The sequence below is a fragment of the Molothrus ater genome, chromosome 30 (genome assembly GCF_012460135.2).
Source record: "Molothrus ater isolate BHLD 08-10-18 breed brown headed cowbird chromosome 30, BPBGC_Mater_1.1, whole genome shotgun sequence".
Taxonomy (NCBI): domain Eukaryota; kingdom Metazoa; phylum Chordata; class Aves; order Passeriformes; family Icteridae; genus Molothrus; species Molothrus ater.
In genome coordinates, this window is record NC_050507.2 from 507217 (window position 1) to 529604 (window position 22388).

Here is a 22388-nt window from a genome sequence, read left to right on the forward strand (position 1 = left end):
CTAATTAGATCTGAGGGCAGGCTGAGGGGAGCCCTGGTTGCTGAATCCGTGCTCTGAGCACCCATTTTTAACAGGAGGATTCTACCACAGCCGCTCACACCCCACCACCCCTCACTAACCCACCCCTCGAAGCCTTTGTGTCGTGCAGTTATCACCTGGGGCTGTTCCCTCCTCACCCATCCCACAGCCCTCGGCTGGTTCCTGTCTCTCCCAGCAGGAATTAACACAACCCTCACGTGGCTTCCCCAAAAAACAACACGGAAACGCTCCCAGTCCCCACGCTCCACTCCATTCCAAGGATGCAGCTGCATTCTCCCTGGACGGGGGCCAGCACTAAGGAAGTTTCCTCTGCCCGCTCTCCTCCTCCCTGGCTCCTGTAGAAAAGGGGTTTGGGGTGTTTGGGGCCCCAACAGCTCCACGAGACCCCCATGAAACGTTCTCCATCCAGGGGAAGCAGCAGAGCCTCTTCCCTGGGGTTTCTTGTGCACTGGAAATCAAGGACTCCTAAGAACATCCACGTGCTCACCTGCTCCAGCCTGAGACCTCCTCCCTCCCTGCCCAGCCCCGCTGCCGGGGATTTACTGTCAATAAAACCACTGCAGAGAGCCACTTCTCATCTGGAAGAAGAGAAGGAGGAGGGGGGAACAACCACTCTCTAAATGTCCTTCTCCCTTATCCCAGCAGCACATCCTTCTCCCCTCAGGATGCTGATAGAGGGACAGCATCGAGCAGGCAGCTGTTGGGCAAGGAGTGATGCAGAACGGAGCAGGAAGGGAAAGGCAGAGCTGGTGCCAACTGGGAATGCTAATGCTGCTCCCTGGCCTCGCAGCCACGTCCCCAGGCTCAGGCAGGGCTGTCCCTGAGCCTGGCAAGGGGGGCACAGGCTCAGGGGTGTCCCTGGCCCCCAGCTCTGTTGCTCCCAGGGGCTCCCAAGCAGGTCCTGCTGTAAAACCCAGGGATCCTGCTGGGGCAGGGGAGAGGATGCTCCAGAAAGGGACCAAACCAAGCGTGCCCAAGCCGTGGGATTTTGGGGATGGGTACGTGTGCCTCTCCCTGCTGTATCCCTGAGTGCCCAGGCTCCCGTTTGTGTGGTTCAGGTGGGGACGCCGTGCTGGGAAGGCACCTCTGGGCAGGGACACGGCCTGTGCCAACCCTGGGGTCTGGCTGTCGCTTTCCAACATCACACTAGTGAAGGACATTGAAGCATCCTTTTCCATTTGACTGCAGCCACCTTACTGGGAGCAGTGGGCGGGCTCCTGCTGCAGCCTCCGCACCCGGAGCCGCTGCCGCGGGGGCTCAGCTCGGGTGACGCGGGCACCCCGCTCCCCGGGGCACTCACGGGTGCAGCTGGAGGCAGTGGGTGATGTGCTGGCACTGGGGGCAGCCGGGCAGCGCTGTGCGACCCCCGCGCTCTGCCCCGGGGAGGAGCAGAGCCCCCGGTGCCTCCTGCCTCGGGAGCAACCCGGGGACAGCAGCAGAGGGACGGGGCTGGGACAGGGGCGGCGTGTCCTGAGCAGGCGAGGGCCCAGCAGGGTCAGTCCCTTCATCCATCGTGACAAGCGTGACAGCACCGGCCACAGGCAGCAGAGCAGGGCTGCACGGCGTGAGCCCGGCTGGACACTCGAGGACACGAGTGCCCCGCGGCCAGAAAAGGGCTGGAAGCCACCGGTGCCCCCCAAAAGGACCAAGCCCGGGCTGTCCCAGCACCCGCCCCGGCGCTGGGGCCAGCACGGGTGAAGCCTGGAGGGCGGGGGAGGCCGCGGCAGGGCAGAGACGGGTCAGGACTGTGGGATGGGGCCGGGGGTCCGGCGGAGCGGGGAGCGGGGAGCCGGAGCATCCCTGGAAGGCGCGGGGGATGGGAGCGGCACACGCACACGCACACACACATTACCCACATGCACACGGCAGCAGCACCAACAGCCCCTGCCAGCGCCTGCAATCGCTGGAGCGCCGCTCCTGCGCCTCTCCCTCCTCCTCCTCCTCCTCCTCCTCCTCCTCCTCCTCCTCCTCCTTCTCCTCCTTCTCCTCCTCCTCCTCGCTGCCCACCGGCCTGCGGCACCCCTCACCCCTCCGCGGCCTCCGGCCCCACCAGCGCTCAGACAATGACTTCATGCGGATTATGCATCTGAAGAAATCACCAGCTCCCAGATAGCCACAGGGGGAGGTATCCATGTGTTTGGCAGGGAAGCAGCCTCCTGCTCGCCTTCCTTCTCCTCCTCTTATCTCCTCGCACACGGCAGCTGCCTCCTCTCCAGCGATGGTCGCCTGCGGTCCCCCCGCGCGGCGCTGAGCGAGGGCCCGGCGCATCCCCGCTCCCACGCTTGCACCAAGGTACCAACGAGGCTATTTTTATTCCCCCCCTTCTTTTCCGGTTCACCAGCCGCTGCCGGGCTCGGTGCCTCAGCACCCTCGGTGCCTGCACATCTCCCGCTCCCTCCCGTGTTCCCAGCCCGGCTCCCTCGGCGCAGCGGCAGCACCACCAGCCCAGCTCCAGCCACGGCCGCCGGCCCTGATTCCAGGTTTGCATCCTTCATTCCTTCATCTGTTTGTCGATGCGACAGTGCCATTTGTGGGAGGTGGAGGGGGAGCGGGGCAGGTGGGAGGGGAGGGGGAGATAAGGTGATGGTGATGGGGGGGGGGGGGGTGGGCACAGCACCCCAGTCCTGCCGTGGGATGGGGAGGGCAGGGAGGTGGGAGGGGGGAAATGCAAGAGGCTGCATTCAAATAAATGTATTTATGTATATATGTATATATATATATGCATGTCTGTGTGTATATATATATATGTAGGCTTGGGGGCAAGAGCAGGGCACAGCAAAGCATCTGCCCCTGGCGGGCGCTGCCGGGCACATCCCTGCCCGGGGCCGCCGTGGGCTGGGCACCCACAGCACCCACGAGGCACCCACGGGCTCCCTTCTCGGCAGAGTGGCCACCCCGGGCTGCTGGCACTGACCATGATGGACCTGAAAGTGGACGAGGAGGAGGTGGACAGCGGGCAGCCCGTGAGCATCCAGGCCTTCGCCAGCAGCTCCACCCTGCACGGGCTCTCGCACATCTTCTCGTACGAGCGGCTCTCGCTGAAGCGCGTGGTCTGGGCACTTTGCTTCCTGGGCTCGCTGGCCCTGCTCGCCCTGGTCTGCACCAACCGCATCCAGTACTACTTCCTGTACCCCCACGTCACCAAGCTGGACGAGGTGGCAGCCACCAGGCTCACCTTCCCCGCCGTCACCTTCTGCAACCTCAACGAGTTTCGGTTCAGCCGAGTGACCAAGAATGACCTGTACCACGCCGGCGAGCTCCTGGCCTTGCTCAATAACAGGTGGGTGCTGGTGCCTTGAGGCTGCCCCAGGTGACATCTCAGTCAGTCTGGATGCAGCCGAGAGCCACCGGGTCCTGCTGATGCTCCTGGGCATGTGGCTCCCACGCTGGGCTGCCCCAGATGGCTCCAGCACACACAGCTCCCATCCCCAGTGTGCAGCACATGCAGCAGGGCCTGGGCCACCTCCCTGGGTTCCTGTGGGGCTGATCCTGCACATCTGGCTCCAGTGCCATGTCTGGGAGCCATCCCATGCAGCGAGGCCAGGGCTGCCAGCAGGTGAAGCCACTGACCCCAGCATGGCGCCACTCCTTGGGCTGGGGAAGCCCCTCAGCTGTGGCTGTGGTGGCTCCTCGGTGCTGCCAAGCCGCTGTCAGGAGCCTGGTGCACTCCCTGCCCATGCCAATGCCAAGAGGCTTCACTGCTGTCCCCACTCCTGCCCCAGGGAGGGCTTTTCAGGCATGACAGCAGAGCTGAGACCCAGAACATTCAGCCCCTGTCCCAGCAAGGCCACCATCTCACCAGGACACCACCAAAGACTCAGGGCAGGTGGCTGGATGGCCTCAACCAGGGCTGGTGCTGCTGGACCAGCAGTGGGACAAGTGAGGTGGGTTTGGAAGGTGGCCACTGCCCAGCTTCTCCTCATCCATCCTTCTGCCATCTTTCATGGGCCTCTGGGCCCCTTTGTGCTGTTGGATGCTCTGGAAATGCCACGTGCAAGGTGGGGCTGTGCTGAGCCCATGCCAGGGTCGCTCCTGGGAACCCCAGGTGGCCTTTGCCAGTGGGAGCAGCCACCACAGCCAGGCCTGAGCCTCTCCCTGCTCTTTCTCCCAAGATACGAGATCCCAGACATCCAGACAGCCGATGAGAAGCAGCTGGAAATCCTGCAGGACAAGGCCAACTTCCGAAACTTCAAGCCCAAACCTTTCAACATGCTGGAGTTTTACGACCGGGCTGGCCACGACATCAGGGAGATGCTGCTGTCCTGCTTCTTCCGTGGGGAGCAGTGCACCCCCGAAGACTTCAAAGTGGTGAGTGACCTGTGGGCCCTGCCCAGTGCCACCTTTACCCCCATGCAAGGAGGGTGTTTGCCCACCTGTAGCTGCTCCTGCCTCCTCCCAGCTCGGAAGGGACCGGCAGCACCATCACTAAGGGGGTGCCGTTGGGGTTTGAAGGCCCAGGCTGTCCCCAGGAGCACGTGTGGCTCCGTAAAGCTCCGTGGGCTGCTCCCACGTGGGCACAGCTCCCCGGGATCGTTCGGGCTCTGCAAAGCAGGGTTGTGCCGGGCTGGAAGCTGCCATGGTGAGGAGGCTCCAGTGGAGAAGCAGGGAGAGCACGGATGGCAGAATCCCTTGGGAACACAGGTCCCAGTGGCTCCGTGCTGCGCCCTGCCATGGAGGTTGTTCTTGTGCTGGTGGATCCAGCACACAATAAAGCCTTTATCCCCGCTCTGCCTGGCCCCATCCAGCTGGGGACGGAACAGTGCCGGCTATTCGGGGGCTGCCTAATCAATTCGGCAGCCTCGGTGGCTGCTCCCGAGCAGCTCCGGCGTGGAGCCCCTGTCCCTGCGCTCTTCAGGGGTCCCCATCCTCGTCACCAGCCCAGGGGTGTCCCCCTCATGTCCCACGCTGAGCACGGCTGGGCGTGTGCAGGGCCCAGTCCCGGCGCAGTTCGGGTGATTTTAATCATCGGCATTAAATTCCCGTCATGGGCTCTTTCCACGAGCAGGTGTCTGTTGTCAGCCATGAGGCGTTTATTTGTTAAATGGAGGCACGTTGCAGCCCGGAGGGGGCTGGATCCCCTCCAGCAGGGCCGACAGCAGGGCCAGCTCCAGCCCGTGCCCGGTTCCGATGCCGGCTCCTGCCAGGGCACGGTCGCGTTTTCTGCGCCGAACCAGCCTCAGGGACCTTCATCCCTGCTGCCTCCCTCCATCTCTTGGGTTCCAAATCCCTGTGTTCTGCATCCCCTTCAACCGGCAAAAGCCAAACAGGCTCGCAGCTGGTTTGTTATTCCTGCCTGGATTATTCCTTGCAAGCAGGTTGGGATGATTTAATGGATTTGATTAGAGGAAGCTGGCTCTCTGCTGCATCTCTGTTGCTCCTTGGGGTCTGGCACAGGGAGGTCTGTGTGTGGTGGGGCTGGGATGGGCTCCTGGCACTCTGTCTCAGCAGCAAATTCCTGCTGCCTTGCTGCTCCCTGCACGGGCTGAGCTGGGCTCGGTGCTGCTCTGGGCCTGGTGGCCGGGCTGGGGGTGCTTGGGGACCAGAACCGGGCTTGCACCATCAGCCCACGCTGCCCTGGTGGGACCCCACCTTCCCTCATGGGCCCTGGGTCCCCTCGGCACTGTGGGAAGCCCCTTCAGTGTCCAGGGACCCTTCTGCATCCAGGGCTGGCCCCGTTCCCTCACTGATCCAGAGGGATCTGCCAGGGGCACTTTGGGAGCTGCCCAGACCCCACAGCCTGGGGCAGATGGGGACAACCAGGGGGTGATGGAGACAGCCTGGAGGTCAATGGGGACAGCCTGGAGGTCGGTGGGGACAGCCTGGATGTCAGTGGGGCCAGCCTGGAGGTCAGTGGGGCCAGCCAGGGGTCCCGGGGGCAGGCGGGGGTCCCGGGGGCGATGCCGATGGCCGCACAGGAGCGGCGGCAGCGCCGGGGCCCGACACGCCGCGGTGCCGCCTTATCTGTCCCCGGCAGAAGGGAGGGCTCGGGGCAGCCGCGGCGAATGCAAATGAGGGGCTGCTGGAGCCGAAATACCTGGGGTGACACGAGGCAGAGGAGGAGCCGCCTCCTGCCGGGTCCCGCTGCCGGGCTGGAGGAGCAGCGGCACCAGAGCAGAGACCCCCCTGTGCTGGGGGCACCGCCCGTGTGCCCCCCAGAGCACCCACCCGGAGCAGCCCAGGGGGCTGTGGGCTGGTCTCGCTGCCCAGGTCAGCTCAGAGCATCACCTGCAGCCAGGACAGGGTCCCCCAGCACAGGGGGCTCGTGCTGGGTGCTGTGGAGAAGCCCATCCTGGGATGATTTGAGCTCTTCCCACCTCCTCCTTCATCCCACATCATCACCAGCCACATCGGGGTCCTGGCATTGCTCATCCCCCTCCATGTCCCCCCCGAGCTGTGTGCAGGGTACAGGGACACCCCAGTGGAGCTGAGCAGGCTCAGACTCATCCCAAACTGCAAAGTGAACCCTTTAAAAAGACCGGGGGGGGACAATTGGCCCACCCCAGCTCTGCCCTGGCTCCTCACAGCCCCTCCAGCAGCAGGGCAGTGTTTGGTGCCCACCAGAGCTCCCCCCTGCAGCAGCCCAGGACAGGGACAAGGATGCACAGGGAGGTGCCCTGATCTCCTTCCCAAAATCCTGGCATGACCTCAAAGCCTGGAGAGGCAAACACAAAGCTGAGGGGCCAGTCTTGACCCCCCCTCAGGACATGGCCCTGAGGGACGTGGGCTGAGGTTTCCTTGTGCCCAGGGCTGTGCCCAGAGCCCCGCACAGGGATGGGACAGGCAGGGGACAGACGTGTTTCCCTTTGCAGGAGGGGCTCGCCCTCGCTGTCGCCCCGTTTCGGGCCACGCTCCCCGGCACCCTCATTAGCAGCACAGATCAATGTTTCACTCTTCCTACTTCATTATTTATGAGCTGGAGTCCTCCCTCCGCTGCGGGAGCTCTCGGCCCCCCCTCGGCTCCTGCTCCTTCCTCCCCTCACCACGAGGTTCCCCGGGGCCTCGCACACCCACGGCAGTGGCGCCTCACCCAGCAAGGGAGAGGCTCCCATCTCTGGGCTCCAAATCCCGGAGAAAAAGGAGAAATGCAGAGGATGAGCTTCCTCTCCACACCCCAGGATGGGAATTGTGGCTGCACAACCTCGGGAAGGTGCCCCGTGCTTGGGAAGCCCCTTTTGGGTGGTTGGTGCAGCCAGGGGGGCAGGAGTGGCTGTGCCCGGGACGGCACAATGTGAATTTGCAGCTTTTCCTTCTCACACCCTGTGAACCCACTCCAGGGAGAGCCCCATCCCAAGCTCCCTGTCCTGCTCTGGGGCACGGTGGCTGAGCCCAGAGCCCTGGGCAGTGAGCATGGGACAGCCTGGATGAGCTGGAGAGGATTAAGACCTCTGGACCGTTTCCATGAGGCTCCAGGGCTGAGCTGGCACTGGGAAGAATTGAGTTTGACGTGGAGATCATGCCTCTGCCTTTTGCATTGGATTCTGCATCCTCTGCCCTGGAAACCACGGGTGCACAGAGCCAGAGCCAGGCAGGGAGCGGGAAGGGTCTGCAGCAATCCCAGCAAACCCCAACCACACTCCTCCTCTCCTCCTTCCTCCCATCTCCGGGGCACTGCAGGAGCTCCCGTGATGGAGAACAGATCCTGCTCCCCATAGCACCCCACTGCCCCTACTGGGCCTCCCCACCCTCCTTCTGACCCCACTGCGCCTTGGTGAACCCCACTAGACACTTCCAGATCCTGCTGCACCCCTCAGACTCTGCTGCACCCCAGTGTGTGCCCCTCTGCACCTCCAAAACCTCTCTGCACCCCTGGGCTCCCTGCTCATCCCACGGCCCATCTCGCTCCAGCCGGGGGTCGCTGGAGCTCTGCTCCTGCCTCCCCAGGAGCACGGCAGCTTCTCCCCCTGACAAAAACCCCTTGTGTGGGTCAAACCTGCCCTGCTGGTGGGCACTGGGCTGTCCTGCAGCCCCCGTGGGATCTCGGAGGGGTGGGCACAGTAGGGCGGGCTCAGGGGGGCTCAGCCGCGGGTGCTGCTGCTCCCCTGCTCCCCTTGGCTCTCAGCCCCGCGGGATCCGGGCCCCAGCCCCTGCCCCAAACGCAGCCCTGGCCCCCCGTAGCCCCCCACGGCAGTCACAAGGCTGGAGCCCCGCGGCGAGCAGAGCTCCCCCGCCGTGCAGCGTTAGTGGATAATCACGGAGCCGGAGTGAGAAGCATCTCCAACACAGCTGGAGAGACCGGGCGCGGGAATTACTGATACCCAGACATTTCCTGGAGCTTTTGACAGTTAATAAACAAACCGCATGGGTCCATCTGGCTCTGGAAAAACAACTTGGGGACAGCGTGTGGGCACCAGGCACGGCCACCGGCCCCAGACCTGGTTTGAGGCTGGTTCCCAGCAGCATTCCGAGCCCCAGCAGATCCCACCACGGTCCCCAGCAGAGCCGGTGCATTTACAAATCCTGTAAGACATTCGAGTGATTTATGCAAATCACTTTTTAAAGCGGCACACAGGCTCCTAAATAACTTATAAGCGTTGGAAACTGCTGGCACGTATCTGTTGTTTCTGGGCACTGATTCACCTCGGGCATCCCGGTGGTGTCCCCAGGGGCCCGGCTGAGCATCCTCACCTGGATCACCGGCAAACTCCGCCCAAACTCTTCCCCACATCGGCCTCTCTCCGCGGCCGACCAGCAGCAGGGTTTGACGCTCGAGGCTGCCCCGTTTTCCAGACGAATGAAGCAAAGCCAGCGGGACACGGGCGAGATAATCGGAGGTGACGGAGCAGAGGAGCCGCCACGCACGGGACCGCAGCCGTTTGCTGGTGGTGACTCGGCTCTCCCGGGAAGTGCAGCGGGTTGGGAGTGCCCCAGCTCTGCTCGGCAGCTCGGAGATTTTCCCGTATCACTGTATTTTGCTCAAAGGAAATCATCCGGAAAGCAGCCGTGAGCTGTTTCGCCCTCGGGCAGGGAGCAGAGACACTCAGGCGTTGCTCCTCAGCTGCCTCCTTGTCCCAGCTTCACCCAAGCATTCCCAGACCTGCTCAGGCAGAACAGGGGAGCTCTGGGCTGTGGTTCTGCTCACCCCACACTGACACAAACGTGGATGGGACTCTCATGGGAAGCTGGCTGCTCCTCACTCTCCCTCTGCGGCAGGACAGCGACAGCACGGCCCCGGCGCCGTGGGACCAGCCCCACTGAGCCCACCACCACTGATCTTGGCCAAGATGGGGCAGAAGAGGATCAGGAACAAGAGGGATGAGAACACAGTGGCACGGTGAGAGGCCACCACGTGCCTGCACCCCACAGCCACTTCATTAGAGCTGTGAATGGCGCATCCAGCACCTCAGAGCTCTGGGAAACGGTGGGATTAGAGGAGAAGGACTTGTGGGATCAGGGTCAGGCTCAGGCAGTGTCATTTAGTCCCTGGCTCTGCCCAGGGGCCGTGCCCAGTCCCAGCATCTCCCCCTGCACAGCAGCACTGTGCACACCCAGAGGGGTCACACACCCCCAAAGCTCTGCACACACCCAGAGGGGTCACACACACAAAAAGCACCTTGCACAGGTGGAGATGTCACACCCCAAAGCACTTTGCACACCCAGAGGTGCCGCACACAGCTGGAGGCACCACACACACCCAGAGGTGTCGTGCCAAGAGCTCAGAGCATCTCATCTTCACCTCTGGCCAATCCTGTTCCTCTTGTAATGCCTTTGCACATAAAGACTCATTAACAAATGAATTATTAATGATTATTAATAAGCTGTAATGGCATTTGTGGCTGCTGGAGGAGATGAGGAGGCTTTCGAGTGGTATCTGACCGCAATGGAGGTGAGGATTTCACAGCTGAGGGCAGGGCACGTGTGTCCCAAGGGATCCAAGGCTGGAAGCACAGCCCTGGACAGCAGCAGCAGATGAGGGGTTCCAAGCTGTTCCCCTCAGCCTCCCTTTGGTGTTTTTCCCAGCCCTAGGCTGGGCAATAGCAAGGTGCTCTCTGAGGGTTCCAAAGGACTTGCCCAGAACCTCCTGGTGCCATTTTCCCTCTCTCCCTGATATCAAGTGGGGAGAAGCCATGCTAGAGGGGGCAGATCCCCCGAGCCAGGAAATGAACTGGCTCATGGCCTTTTTGCCTCAGTTTAATATCTCTGGCTGTTTAGAGCCACCTGTGTTTTATCGCCTGTGGAGCTTGGCCGGGGCTCCCGAGGCAGCGCTGCAATTCCTGCTCCAGCCAGGGTTCAAGGAGCTCCTCACTGGCTCTTATTTATTTATACAGCCCTGACACTTGGATATTATAACCAATTATTTATTTTTGGAGGGGTTTTTTTTCTGTATGGAGTGTTTGGTGTGTTTGCATCCACGCTCTCAGCCCAAGGACGGAGCTGGGGCAGGGTGTTCCCACCCACTCTGTGATTTATCAGGGATTTTAAACCCCCACTCTCCTGGCAGGGACAGGGAGACCCTTCCAGAGGCACCACATGCCAGGGCTGTGTGACTGCTCTGCTTGGACTAGATTAGATTTGAAAAGCATGATACGTGCGGAGCCGGAGCGAGCGAGCGCAGCAAGGAAACCAGACCGGAACACCGTGGGCTTTTCCCCCCTCCAATAAAACTGCCGGCTCGGATCTGCCTGCATGAACCGGCTGAGCGATTGTGAAGGATGTCGGAAAAAATCACAACCTGCTCACGGGAGATTCGCGATCGGCAGGAAACACGGGAAGGCGCTGGGATCAGGGTCGGCGGGAATAATCCCGGATGCCGCGAATTAGCGACACCTCGGCAGCACCCTCCGCGTCCTGGTGGAGTCCTGGTGAGCCCTGCACGGCACAGAGGGACACTGCCAGCGGGGAAATCACCGGGAAGCTCTCAGCACTACAAACAGGTTCAATTATAGGAGCGTAAACAGATCCCGGGGAGGAGGATGCGGCGGCTGCGGAGCCGTCACAGCGGATCACAGCCAAGGCTCCAGGGACACGCTGGACTGCCCACGGAGCTGCGGGGGGGTCCCGGCTGAGCCCCCCTAAACCCCGGGCCAGCGTGGCTGCAGGTGGCCTCAGTGCTCAGGGCAGCAGCACCGGCACCCGGCAGGGCTGGCTGGGAAGAGCTTGCCCAGGAAAGCTTTGAAAGATTAATAGAGTTTAAATGGAAGCGTTTGGAGAGGAGATAAGGCTCATCTGATATGAAATCATATGGAACAACGGGATCCAGGGAGGCCCTGGCTCTATAATGAAGTCCACTTAGCACATTACTCACCATAATGTGCTTTTTATTAAAGTCCTGTGCTGCAGGTGCTGAGTCTGCAGCTGGGAACACGGGGCTGGAATGGCACAGGCACCTGGAGTACCGGACCCCTGCCACCAGAAGCAGTCGGGAAATGGTGTGAAAAAGGCACCTTCGGCTTCCCGTTTCCCACCCCGTTGGATCCAGGGGGCGACTCTGGCATCGCCCAGCGCCGCGGCATCAGCGGGGCCCGCGGCTGGGGCTGCTGGGCCTGCAGGGACGGGGTGGAGAGGAGGCGGAGGTGGGGAATAATACAGAGGAAAAACTCCTTTTTAATCATCAATTTTTCTGCATTAGAATGTGACATGCTAATCCACTGTGAAGCGTCTAATCTGGGGGATAAAGGGCCGGATAACACAAGCTGCGCCCGGCTTGGCTGGCGGAGCGAGCCGAGGCAAGGTGGCAGCATCTGATAAGGGGTGCAGGATTAGTCCCGGCGCAGATCCCGCCTGCCCGGGCAATCCCACCTTGCTTGGCTGCCTCTGCTCTGTCTCTGGCCGGGGTCAGGAGGGATCTGCAGCCCTGGAGCCGTCCCAGAGCGGCTCATCCCGCCCGGAGCAGCGGTGGCAGCGCTGCCGGTGCCTCCACCACCATCTTGGCAGCTCCGGGAGCTGCAAAGCACATCCCTGGGCCAAGACACGTGGAAAACCTCATTTTTCTGCCTTTGGATTCACACACCCGGGTGCGTGGTGGGAGCAGGACAACCCAGCCGTGGGGTCTCCGTCTGCCCCAAATGTCCACCCCCACGCGCTGCTTTGGCTGCCTCATCCCACCCCTCATCCCATCCCTTCCTCGCAGCCAGCTCCGACCTGCGGGCACCCCCAGGGATGACGTGGGCAGCTCAGCCCCGGCTCAGCCAGTCCTTGGCAGGGACGGGCAGTGCCCGTCACAAAACCGAGCGGGTCCAGCTCCCGGGGCGTTTTCGGCGACAGCCTCCCCGGGGCTCGGAGACCTGGGATAACAGAGCTTGCAATGTTGTTTTCTCCTCGCCTCCTCGGGGATTGGTTTATCTCTATGAATAACTCCATCCCGGCTTTGATCTCCTCTGCCATTAAAGCGTGACAGGCTGTGAAATGTGCTGTTGCTGCCGTCAAATCCCGCTCCCGCTTCCCCCCCCGCCGCCTCCGTGCTCCCCCGCTCCGGGAAACCTCCTTTCCCAGGCCCGTGAGGAGCCGCAGAGCCGCGAGCGGGGCCGAACCGCGCCGGGACAGTGGCCAAACACGGTGCTGGAGGCAGGAAAAACCCATCTCGTCCTCCCATCCCACAGCTCTCACTGGGGCGGGGAGGAGGGCACGGAGCATCCCCGGTCCCAGCGCCGGCTCGGGTGTGGCGGCATCACCCCAGCACCCGCCACGGGGGCTGATGTCACGGCTAATTATAGCATCCCCCGTCCCTCGCCCCCGCCAAAGATTTACCTGAGAAAGGGTAAAAATAACTCCCGGCGAGGGAGGAGCTGGAACGAGCCCAAGGACTCCTCCAGCATCTCCAAAACTTGCACAAACCAGGACGGCACCCCCCTGCCTGCAACACACGGCCGCACTTTGTCCCCAATCTGGGGGTCAGGACGCGCTCCCCTTGGCTGGTGCCGCCGTGCCCCAGGCTGCGGCCGTCCCCGGTCACCTTCACCCGGCTCGGGTGTCGGCGCTGGGACAGGTGGCGGTAACCGGAGCCGGGCCCTGCTGCTGGGCTCCAGCCCCGGCGCACCCCGCGAGCTGCTTAAGCCGAGCGAAGCAGGTTAATGGCCCCAGTCGATGATGGAATGTTTTCATTACAGCATCTTTCTCTCTCTCTCTCCCCCTGCTGCAATCGCTCCCAAGAAGACACATTAAACCTCCCCGCGCCGAGGGAGCGGATCCGCCCCTCGCTCGCACCACCAGGGACAGCCCGCTGGCCCCGGGCAGCACGGCTCACCTGTCCGAGCCCTGAGGGGCTAAACACCCCTCTCAATCTGCAATCCCTTCATTCTGCTTCCCTTCTCCTCTCGCCCCAACAGCCATGGCACAGGAACCCAGTGCCAGAGCTGGGAGCAGCAGAAATCCCAGCCCAACCCTGGACAGCGCCTACCTGTCCCGAGCATCCTCCGTGCCAGCCTGTGTGGGATCAGCCCAGTGTGTTCCCAGCCTGCTCCCACAGGGCTGGAGCAGCCCAGCTCTTCCAAACCCCTGCCAGGAGCAGCCCTGATGCTGTTACAGCCCTGCCCTGTGGCTGCAGCTCATCCCCACCACAGACACAGGGCACCTGTGACCTGGCCCCCGTGTCCTGGTGGCTCCCAGCCACCCAATTCACCTTCCTGACTCTCTTTTCTAGGCAGAGTTTTCATCTCACATTCTCTGGGATGCTCCCAAAAGGTTTAACCTTGATCTTGGCCTGATGAAATTTCATCCCGTGGCTCTGGCGCTCATCCCCAAGGTCATCCATTCTTTCTCCCAGGTCCCCAAGTAGCATCTGCCAGTGTCCCTCTTACACAAGGGCCCTATTGAAGGGAATATTGAGCTTGGGAAGCCCCAGGATGGGACACCCCAGTGTCACATCATGGATCACTGCCCCTGGCAGGGATCCCCAGTGCCTGTTCCACCAGCATCACCTGCCCAGGAATCTCTGATAACTGTGCTGGTGTCAGATCAGATTTTTACTGAGTTCCTGACTGATTTGTTCTCCCAGTTTGTGGTGTCCATGTGTGCCAGGATGTGCTCAGGGGCCAGGAACCCCGCAGGGTGCACAGGGAAGGAGTCACAGCAGCTGAACTGAGGGCTTGGGGTGAGCTTCTCCACCCAGGCACCAGCCCAAAGCTCCCATCCAGCCCCTGCACATCCAAGTGCTGCCGGATTTAGATTCTCCCCCAGTGCCGGGATGGGGCTGGAGATTGCTCTGTGGTCTCTGGATGCTTTTATGAAGTGCTGAGTACAGGAAAACAGCAAACCACGAGAAGGGGCTGCGCTGCTGCAGGGAGGAGACACCCATGCTCCCGGCAGCTCCATCCCAGCATCCTGCACCAGAGCTGCTCCCTGGGACCCTCAGCCCAGCTGCTTCAGCAGCACATGGCCTGGAGCCATTCCTTGAAGGAAGAGGGGCCTCCCTGTGCCCCACTGGAATCCAAAACATGAGGTGACGTTCCCAGCACTGACTGGGCTCTGCAGAAGGACTCGTTGCCTGGAAAGCACCCAAATCCTGCCAAGACCAGCCCTGCTCAGAGGAGGACAGACCTCACACCACTGGGAATGTTGGATTTGCCGGATTCTCACGTGCACGCGCCAGTGCCCTGCGGCACAGGGGGAAGAGCCTGCAGGGATGGGCACTGCCAGGGCAGGAGGAGCATCGTAGGAGCCTGAGAACAGCACAGCATCCTTCCCCCCACCTGGACCACCAGTGAACCAGCACAGTGTCACGGGCATTTTGGGAAAACCTCTGGCTCCAGCTGGCCTGGGGATGAGCGCAGAGAGCCTGGCATACGGCGGCTCTGGAGGCGGCCGGGGACCCAGCAGGGAGGGCTGGGCCTGGCTGGAGCAGCCGCTCGGGCTGCCAGGGCTGGAGCACGCCAGGATGGAGGGCACGGCGTGGGGACACAGCACTGGGTACCTGCACACACTGCGTGCCCCCAGCCTGGCAGCCCCTCGGCCCCCAGGCAGCCCCGGGAGCTCCCGCGGCGCCTCTGGAGGCGGTGATGTCTCTGCTCTGTCCTGGCAGCCGGAGCCGGCCGGTCCCAGGGGGCCCGGGGAGCCCGCGGAACCGCCCCTCGCTCCTCCTCCCCTCCTGCTCCTGATATACCCTCCTGGCTCCGAGCATCCCTCTGCTCCTCTCCCTCACTCCCGCTCGTCTCACTCCTTCTCCCTTCTCCGTTTCTCCTCGCTGAACACTTGCCCCTTCCTCCTTCCCTGCTCTCCCCCGCCCCTCTCTACTGAGGAGCTGACTGAAGACCCCCAGGCTGGGGCAGGGCACGGGCCAAGACCCCCGTACCAGAGCCAGGACCTCCACACTACAACTGGGACCCCCAGGCTGGGCAATGCCTCTCCAGATATTCTGCACCATCTCCTTCTCCAGTGAGGAAGCGCCAGAAGATGCTGCAGCCACTGAGAAGGAAGAAGATGAAGCAGATGAGTTCCTGTATGGGCAGGAGGAGGATGAAGAGGACGAGGAGGACGCAGGGGCAACCACAGACTTCGTGGCCTTTGCCAGCAGCTGCACCCTGCACGGGCTGAGCCACATCTTCGTGGAAGGCAGCCTGGGCGCCCGGCAGGCGCTGTGGGCGCTGGCCTTCCTCCTCTCCCTCTCCATCTTCCTCTACCAGGTGGCTGACCGCATCGCCTACTACCTGGAGTACCACCACGTCACGCTGCTCAGCGAGGAGGACAGCCCCGAGATGACCTTCCCCGCCGTCACCTTCTGCAACATCAACCGTGTGCGGCTCTCGCAGCTCAGCCACGAGGACCTGCTCTACCTGGCCCCTCTGGTGGACTACGAGCCTGGGATGGAGCTGGGCTTCACCCCGGCCCCGCCGGGACCCTGGGAGGAGGACGAGCCCCTAAATTTGTACGGGTTTTTTAACCGCACTTGCCACCAGCTGGAGGACATGCTGCTGAGCTGCAGCTACCGCGGCCAGCGCTGCGGCCCCGGGGACTTTGCGCCGGTGAGTAGCCCCAGGGTGGCCCGGCACGGGGAGCAGCTCCGGAGCTGCTCGGTGTCGGATCAGGCAGGGCAGGTGATGGTGCCCTTGCAGCTTGCTCAGGGACTGGCTGATATTTCAGCTCCATCTGCCAGAGCTGGGGACGGCCCCGCTGTGGAGCTGCTCTGGTGGGACATGGAGCGTATCTCCGGGGCTGTGCTTGTTGAGGAGGTGCCTGGCACCTCCATCCTGGTGCCATCAGGGCTTGTGGGGCACCATGTGGTGTGAGCCCACTGCCCTCACATGCCCCTTGCCCAGGCTGGCAGCAGCTCCATGGTTTTGGGGCCGTGCCGGCTGCCGGAGGCAAGAGCTGGAACAGCTGAGGAGGGATGGGGGGTCCAGGATTCTGTCCAGCCCTGTCCTCTGCAGGGATGGAGAAGGGCTTGGAGGAGGCGCTGGTGCAGGCATCAGGCTGAGTGCCACCACCTTGGGGAGCCACAGCTGCCGTGGGCTCTTTGGGGCTGTAATCTGCAGTGTCTCCTCTGAGTCCATCCCTGTGGGAACATCTCCTCCTCTACCAGGGCCAGGATGGGCAGTTCCCGCACTGAGAGATCCTGTGGGTCAGGAGCCCAGGTCGGACCATGCCCAGGCTGGGATGGCTGATTTTGGGGCTGGGGATGCTCTCCTGGCTCCGTGCTGTGGCTGCACACAGAGGGGCCTCAGCCTCAGCCCTGTGTCCTCTCCTGCAGGTCTTCACCCGCTATGGGAAGTGCTACACCTTCAATGCAGGCCAGGACGGGAAGCCTCGGCTCATCACCATGAAGGGGGGCACTGGCAACGGCCTGGAGATCATGTTGGACATCCAGCAGGACGAGTACCTGCCAGTGTGGGGGGAAACAGGTAACCCCCTGCCCCAGCAGGCCCACTCGGCCACCAGCAGCTCCTGGGGTGCTGCCCAGCCCCTCCTCACCTCCCCAGCCCCTTCCCACCTCCCCAGACCATAGATCCACATGCCTGAGGCTCCCTTCTCTTCCCTCCTTCCATTTCTCATCACTTCTGCTCTTTTCTCTCCCTTTTCCTCCTTGTCTTTGCTCTTTGCCATGGCAACTCCCCATCGTTTAGACACGCAGCCATCACTTGTTTATAAATAGAGTCAAATACTTTCCCTGCCACGCTCCTGGGTGTGGAGCAGGGGGGTCGGGGTGGGGGGGCAAGGACATGGTGCAGCAAACAGATGGACAGATAGATGGACACATGGATGAATGACTTGGCCCAGGGGAAGCATGGGAGGCAGAAGCTGTGGTCCCTCTCCCAGCAGGCTCAGCACAGCCCCTCGGAGCAGGGACAGTGCTGTGCTCACCCCACTTCTCTCTGCCACAGACGAGACCTCGTTCGAAGCCGGGATCAAGGTGCAGATCCACAGCCAGGACGAGCCCCCTCTGATCGACCAGCTGGGCTTCGGGGTGGCTCCCGGCTTCCAGACCTTTGTGTCCTGCCAGGAGCAGCGGGTAGGAACTGGGCAGGTGTGGGATGTCCCCTCCCACCCTGTGCTGTGGGAGCAGAGCCTCCTCGCTGTGTCCCTGTCCCCACGCTGGATGGAGGGGAGGCCCTGTCCTGGGGCCCAGTGCCACGAGGGTGTCTGTCCCTGAACTGCAGGGGGTTCTCTCCTCACTGCCGGCTTCTCTCCCCTCCCAGCTCATCTACCTGCCGCCTCCCTGGGGCGACTGCAAGGCCGTGGCGGGCGACTCGGAGTTCTACGACACCTACAGCATCACGGCGTGCCGCATCGACTGCGAGACCCGCTACCTGGTGGAGAACTGCAACTGCCGCATGGTGCACATGCCAGGTGAGCCCCGTGCCCGGCCCAGCCCGGCCCTGCCCTCCGCTGTGCTCCCACCTGGAACACCTGCTCTGTGTCTCCCCAGGCGATGCCCCTTACTGCACCCCGGAGCAGTACAAGGAGTGCGCGGATCCGGCCTTAGGTGAGGCTGCCCGGCCCCGGGGGTGGGACGGAGCTGCGCCCTTGGGTTTCTCCATCTCGCCATCCCCCTCTCTCCCTGCACAGATTTCCTGGTGGAGAAGGACAATGAGTACTGCATCTGTGAGATGCCCTGCAACATGACCCGCTACGGCAAAGAGCTCTCCATGGTCAAGATCCCCAGCAAGGCCTCGGCCAAGTACCTGGCCAAGAAGTACAACAAGTCAGAGCAGTACATCGGGTAAGGTGCCACAGCCACGGCAGTGCAGCAGGGTCTGGTCCCTCCATCCCAAACCTCAGCCTGATGCCACTTCTGTCCTGCACAGGGAGAACATCCTGGTGCTGGATATCTTCTTTGAAGCCCTCAACTATGAGACGATTGAGCAGAAGAAGGCGTACGAGGTGGCGGGTTTGCTGGGTGAGTCTTGGTGGCTCTGGGGAGCCCTGTGACAGTCCCCAGCCAGAGTCCCCCAGCGAGGTGGCCTCGTGCTGGCCCTGTCACCATGGCCTGTTCCCAAGGCACTGGGAACAGCTGAGAGCACAGATGTGGAGCAGGGCACCTCAGGCACCAGTCACAGTGGTGACAAGTTCTGCCCCTTTCTCTGCTCCCTCTGCCACCCAGCTCTGGACTGAGGCCACCCTGGTGGTTTCCCGTCTCCTCTGCAGGTGACATTGGAGGGCAGATGGGGCTGTTCATTGGGGCCAGCATCCTCACAGTGCTGGAGCTGTTTGACTACGCCTATGAGGTGAGTGTCTCCTCCATCCCAAGGCTGTGCCCGTGTGGGACATGGGGAAGGGCCACCCCTGAGCCCCACGGGGCTGACACGTGGCTCTGGCAGGTGATAAAGCACCGGCTGTGCCGGCGGGGCAAGTGCCGCAAGAACCACAAGAGGAACAACACAGACAAGGGCGTCGCGCTGAGCATGGACGACGTGAAGCGCCACGTGAGTGTGGGGCACAGCAGGGTCCCCTCTGCCTGTCCCCTCCTGCCTGTCCCCTCCTGCCTGTCCCCTCCTGCCTGTCCCCTCCTGCAGCTCAGGGGTGGGGAGTCACCATTTTGGGGAGCCCCTGGGAAAGGAGCAGAAGGCCCAGGCAGAGATGCTGTGGGGGGATGGCACTGGGTCTCTGCAAGAACCTGGATGAAAGCAGCGGCCCCAAAATCCCGTTTATCCTGCAGAATCCCTGTGAAAGCATACGGGGGCACCCAGCAGGCATGACGTACGCAGCCAACATCCTACCTCACCACCCGGCCCGGGGCACCTTTGAGGACTTCACCTGCTAACCGACGTCTGGATGTACAACCTGAGCTACCAAAGCCCTGCGAGAGCTGCCCTTCTCCCTGCCAGCGCCAGCAGAGAGACACATCTAGGGGGCCTTTGCTCCTCGGCACGGTGGGACACGGACAAGAGCGACGGCCTCGGATTTCGGGGCGGGCAGTGGGGTCGGGCAACGCCAGACCCTGGCGCAGCCCCCGCGGCAGCTGCTCTGCGCCTGCCCTGCTCCTTCAGAGACTCCAGGATGCTCCAGCCCGGCCGTCCCGCGGAGCGGGAGCGACACGCACAGTGGGCCAGGGCACGGGCCTGCCCCGGCTCCCCCTTGGCTCCCCTCGGCCTTTTTAACTAAAACCCAGAAGCCAAGAAGAAGCAGCCGTTCGGCCGCAGTCTCCATCCACAGCCCTGTCCGTCTGTCCTCCATCGTCTCCATGCTCATCCTACTCCAACGCCTTGGCCGCGCCTGCTGGGCCCCCTGTGCCTGCTGGGGGGCTCATCGGGGAGCCCCTGGCGTGCTCGGCACAGGGCGGCAGCCTGGGAATCCCTGGAGAGCCCCTCTGTCCCCCGGGACCTCAGCCCGGGCGCCCCCAGCACGAAGACGCAGCAGCTCCACCTGCCCAGAACGTCTCCCTTGGCCCTGCCTCGGGAGCAGCCCCGGGAGCACCGGAGGGGGCTCAGCTGGGAGGTGCCACCTGGGCTCTGGGGACACCGGGCACCGTCCCTCCCTGCCCGCCCCTCCTGGGCTCTGGGCAGCCTGGCCAGTTCCAGCACTGCCCCGCGGTCCCTCCTGTCCGCAGGGAACCCTGTGGCCCCAAACCCGGCCATCCTCGGGGAGAAGGGCACAAGGAAACTCCTGGTCCCATCTGTCCCCAGCTGGGGACACCCTCTTGGCACCACCGTGGCTGGGCAGGCACCAGAGCCCCAACCCCTCGGGGTTCACAGGGGGCTCTGGGGCTCCAGTCCCGCTGTGCCCCAAAAGCTGCTGCCCCGGGGGGTTTGGGGTGTCTGTGGGTTCCCAGAACCTCTGCTGCCCCTCCCTGGCACAGCCCTGCCCTGGCTGGGGTCTGTGGCCACTGGGTCACTGCCCCCCAGGCCTGTCAGAGTCCACCAGTCCCCTCTGGGGTCCCTGTCTGGCCCCCCCAGCCCGTCTCCTAGCCCCCAGGCCAGAGCCCTCCCCGGGCCCAAGTGCTACTTATCTTTAAGAGCTTTTGCAATAAGTCTTTTTAGTAATTTTTTTTCTTTTCTAAACTGCAGTTTTGTTTTTTATTCTTGTCATTTTTATTCTTATTATTTGCTTCCTGACCAAAATTAGGAACTGGGGGTCAGTCCTTTGTATCCAGCGATCACCCAAAGACGACGGGTCGGCCACATCCATAAATTTTCTTATGGATTTCTCCTAATGTTTCATCACGTTTCATTTATTTATTTTCTTTCTTTCTCTTTCCCATTCAAGCTTTTAAAGATGGGGCTGGGATTTGACCTTGAGGCTCACCTGTGGAAGAAAACGCTTTTTTGTTATGTCATCGGCATTTTATATTTCTTATATATAATATATATGACTATATATATATGTGTACATATATATATATATATCTATATGCATCATGCCAGTGTAGATACCCATCCAGTAGCATATAGGCCTTGTTCTTGTGCCATTTTTTTTTCTGTTACTGATCTCTGAATGCCTTCAAGTGTATAAAGTGTGGAATTCTCTCCGGTATCTGTACTATGTACACACATTTTCATAGGAAGCACAATAAGATGACAGATGCATTGTACATCAATACCTGCTACTCTTAACAACGATGATATAAAGAATGATATAAATGATATAACTCCCCCACGCCGAGCCTTTCTCTCTTGCTGAGCTGCTGGAAATGCTCCCCTGAGGAGGCAGGTGGGGACAGCCTCATCCCGGGACGGAGCCAAAAGGGAAGGGGGGAAAAAAGGGAAAGGGAAGGGGAGGAAAAAGCTTTGGGCCAGATTTCCAGAGCAGAGCAGAGTGTGCCCTGGGTCAGAGCTGAGGCTGAGCTGAGCCTCCCTTTCCTGGGAGCTCTGGTGCCTCATCCAGCTCCAGCCTCGCTGCCTTCCCAAGGAATTCCTCCCAAGGGACACAGAGCTGGAGGAGGGAGGTGATTCCTGCTCTCGAGCAGGGAAAGGAGAATTAACACTCACAGAGCTCTTAATCCCTGACAGCTCCAGCACCTCCATGGTTTGGGACCCACCTGAGGTCCAGCAGGAGTCACCAGGTGGAATTTCACCCTGGGAGCACAACCCAAATACAACACACACCTTCCGTCCTAAAAATTTCCAGCTACAAAGAGCAATAGTAACAACAGAGCAGATCCAACAGTGGGCATCCAAAAAAAGCCCTCAGGACTCCATGGAGACCGAATAATAGGGAGTGGGAGTGGGCAGGGAAGGCTGAAATGCCAACGCACACCCACACCCACCCTCCCCCCGGTCCCTTGGCTCCGACCGTGTCCCCTGGCTCCTGGAAATGGCAGAAATGCAGTTCTGCATCTCAACGAGAGCACTCTCACCCCGCTCTGGCGCTTCCTGGCCGGAGCTGGAGCTGCAAAGGCCAGGGGGTGGGATTGGAAGGAGAACGGGGCCAGGAGGGCGTTAATGAACCCGGTTAATCACAGCCCAGCCGTGCCCGCTCCCTCCCTGCGGCACCCCCGGCTCCGGGAGCCGTAATCCCCGCGGGAGCTGCAGCTCACCCCGTCCATCTGTCACAGCTCGGCTCCGAGGGCTCCAGAGGGCTCGGGGGAGGTGTCTGAGCCCCAGGGGCAGCACAGCTCTGCAATTCCCCTGGAACGCAGCAGGTACCGCCGGGATGGGCAGCAAACGCTGCTCCTTGCAGGCACAAGCCTCCACCGTGTCCATCAGAGCATCGTGGGACAGTAGGAGCGGGCTGGGAACATCGGCCTGCTGGGGATGCAGGGCTTCAGGCCGTTTGGGGTCTGGGGACCTGCAATCTGTTCAGGATCTGAAGCTGTTTGGGATCCAGGCAGTCTCACCCTGACCAGGATCCAGGGACCTTCAGCCCGTTCAGGATCCACAGAGCCTCAGCCCATGGAGACATCCATCCCACTCAGGCTCTGTGGAGATCCCGAGATTCCACCACCTCCCCTCGTGGGCCAGAATTCCCAGTCCCCCCTCGCTGGCTGCCGGGGCAACAGGAGCTGAGGGACAATGCCAGAGCCCGGGTGCTGCTGTCCTGCTGTC

General features: G+C 61.9%; 1 protein-coding gene across 2 annotated transcripts; it reads left to right on the forward strand.

The window, feature by feature from the left end:
• Positions 1–1911: 1911 nt before the first annotated feature.
• Positions 1912–19514, forward strand: ASIC1 (acid sensing ion channel subunit 1). 2 transcript variants are annotated; one of them, XM_036399966.2, is made up of 13 exons: positions 1912–2331; positions 2450–2519; positions 2925–3319; positions 4152–4347; positions 16658–16808; positions 17289–17416; positions 17604–17754; positions 17834–17890; positions 17974–18127; positions 18213–18304; positions 18553–18632; positions 18726–18830; positions 19064–19514. In XM_036399966.2, exons 3-13 carry the CDS (start codon positions 2955–2957, stop codon positions 19166–19168), a joined length of 1584 nt encoding a protein of 527 aa, XP_036255859.1. In that variant the 5' UTR covers positions 1912–2331; positions 2450–2519; positions 2925–2954; the 3' UTR covers positions 19169–19514. The 2 variants fall into 2 exon arrangements, with proteins under 2 accessions (XP_036255859.1, XP_036255858.1); XM_036399965.2 differs by lacking the exons at positions 1912–2331; positions 2450–2519; positions 2925–3319; positions 4152–4347 and adding an exon at positions 15181–15932.
• The last annotated feature ends 2874 nt before the right edge of the window (positions 19515–22388 follow it).

Excerpts from the sequence above, each read along its gene's own strand:
- ASIC1 (XM_036399965.2), top strand. The coding sequence starts at position 15,309 with ATGCCTCTCCAGATATTCTGCACCATCTCCTTCTCCAGTGAGGAAGCG. Across the intron at positions 15,933-16,657 it reads GCCCCGGGGACTTTGCGCCG|GTCTTCACCCGCTATGGGAA; the intron begins GTGAGTAGCCCC and ends CCTCTCCTGCAG. Across the intron at positions 17,891-17,973 it reads GTGCGCGGATCCGGCCTTAG|ATTTCCTGGTGGAGAAGGAC; the intron begins GTGAGGCTGCCC and ends CTCCCTGCACAG.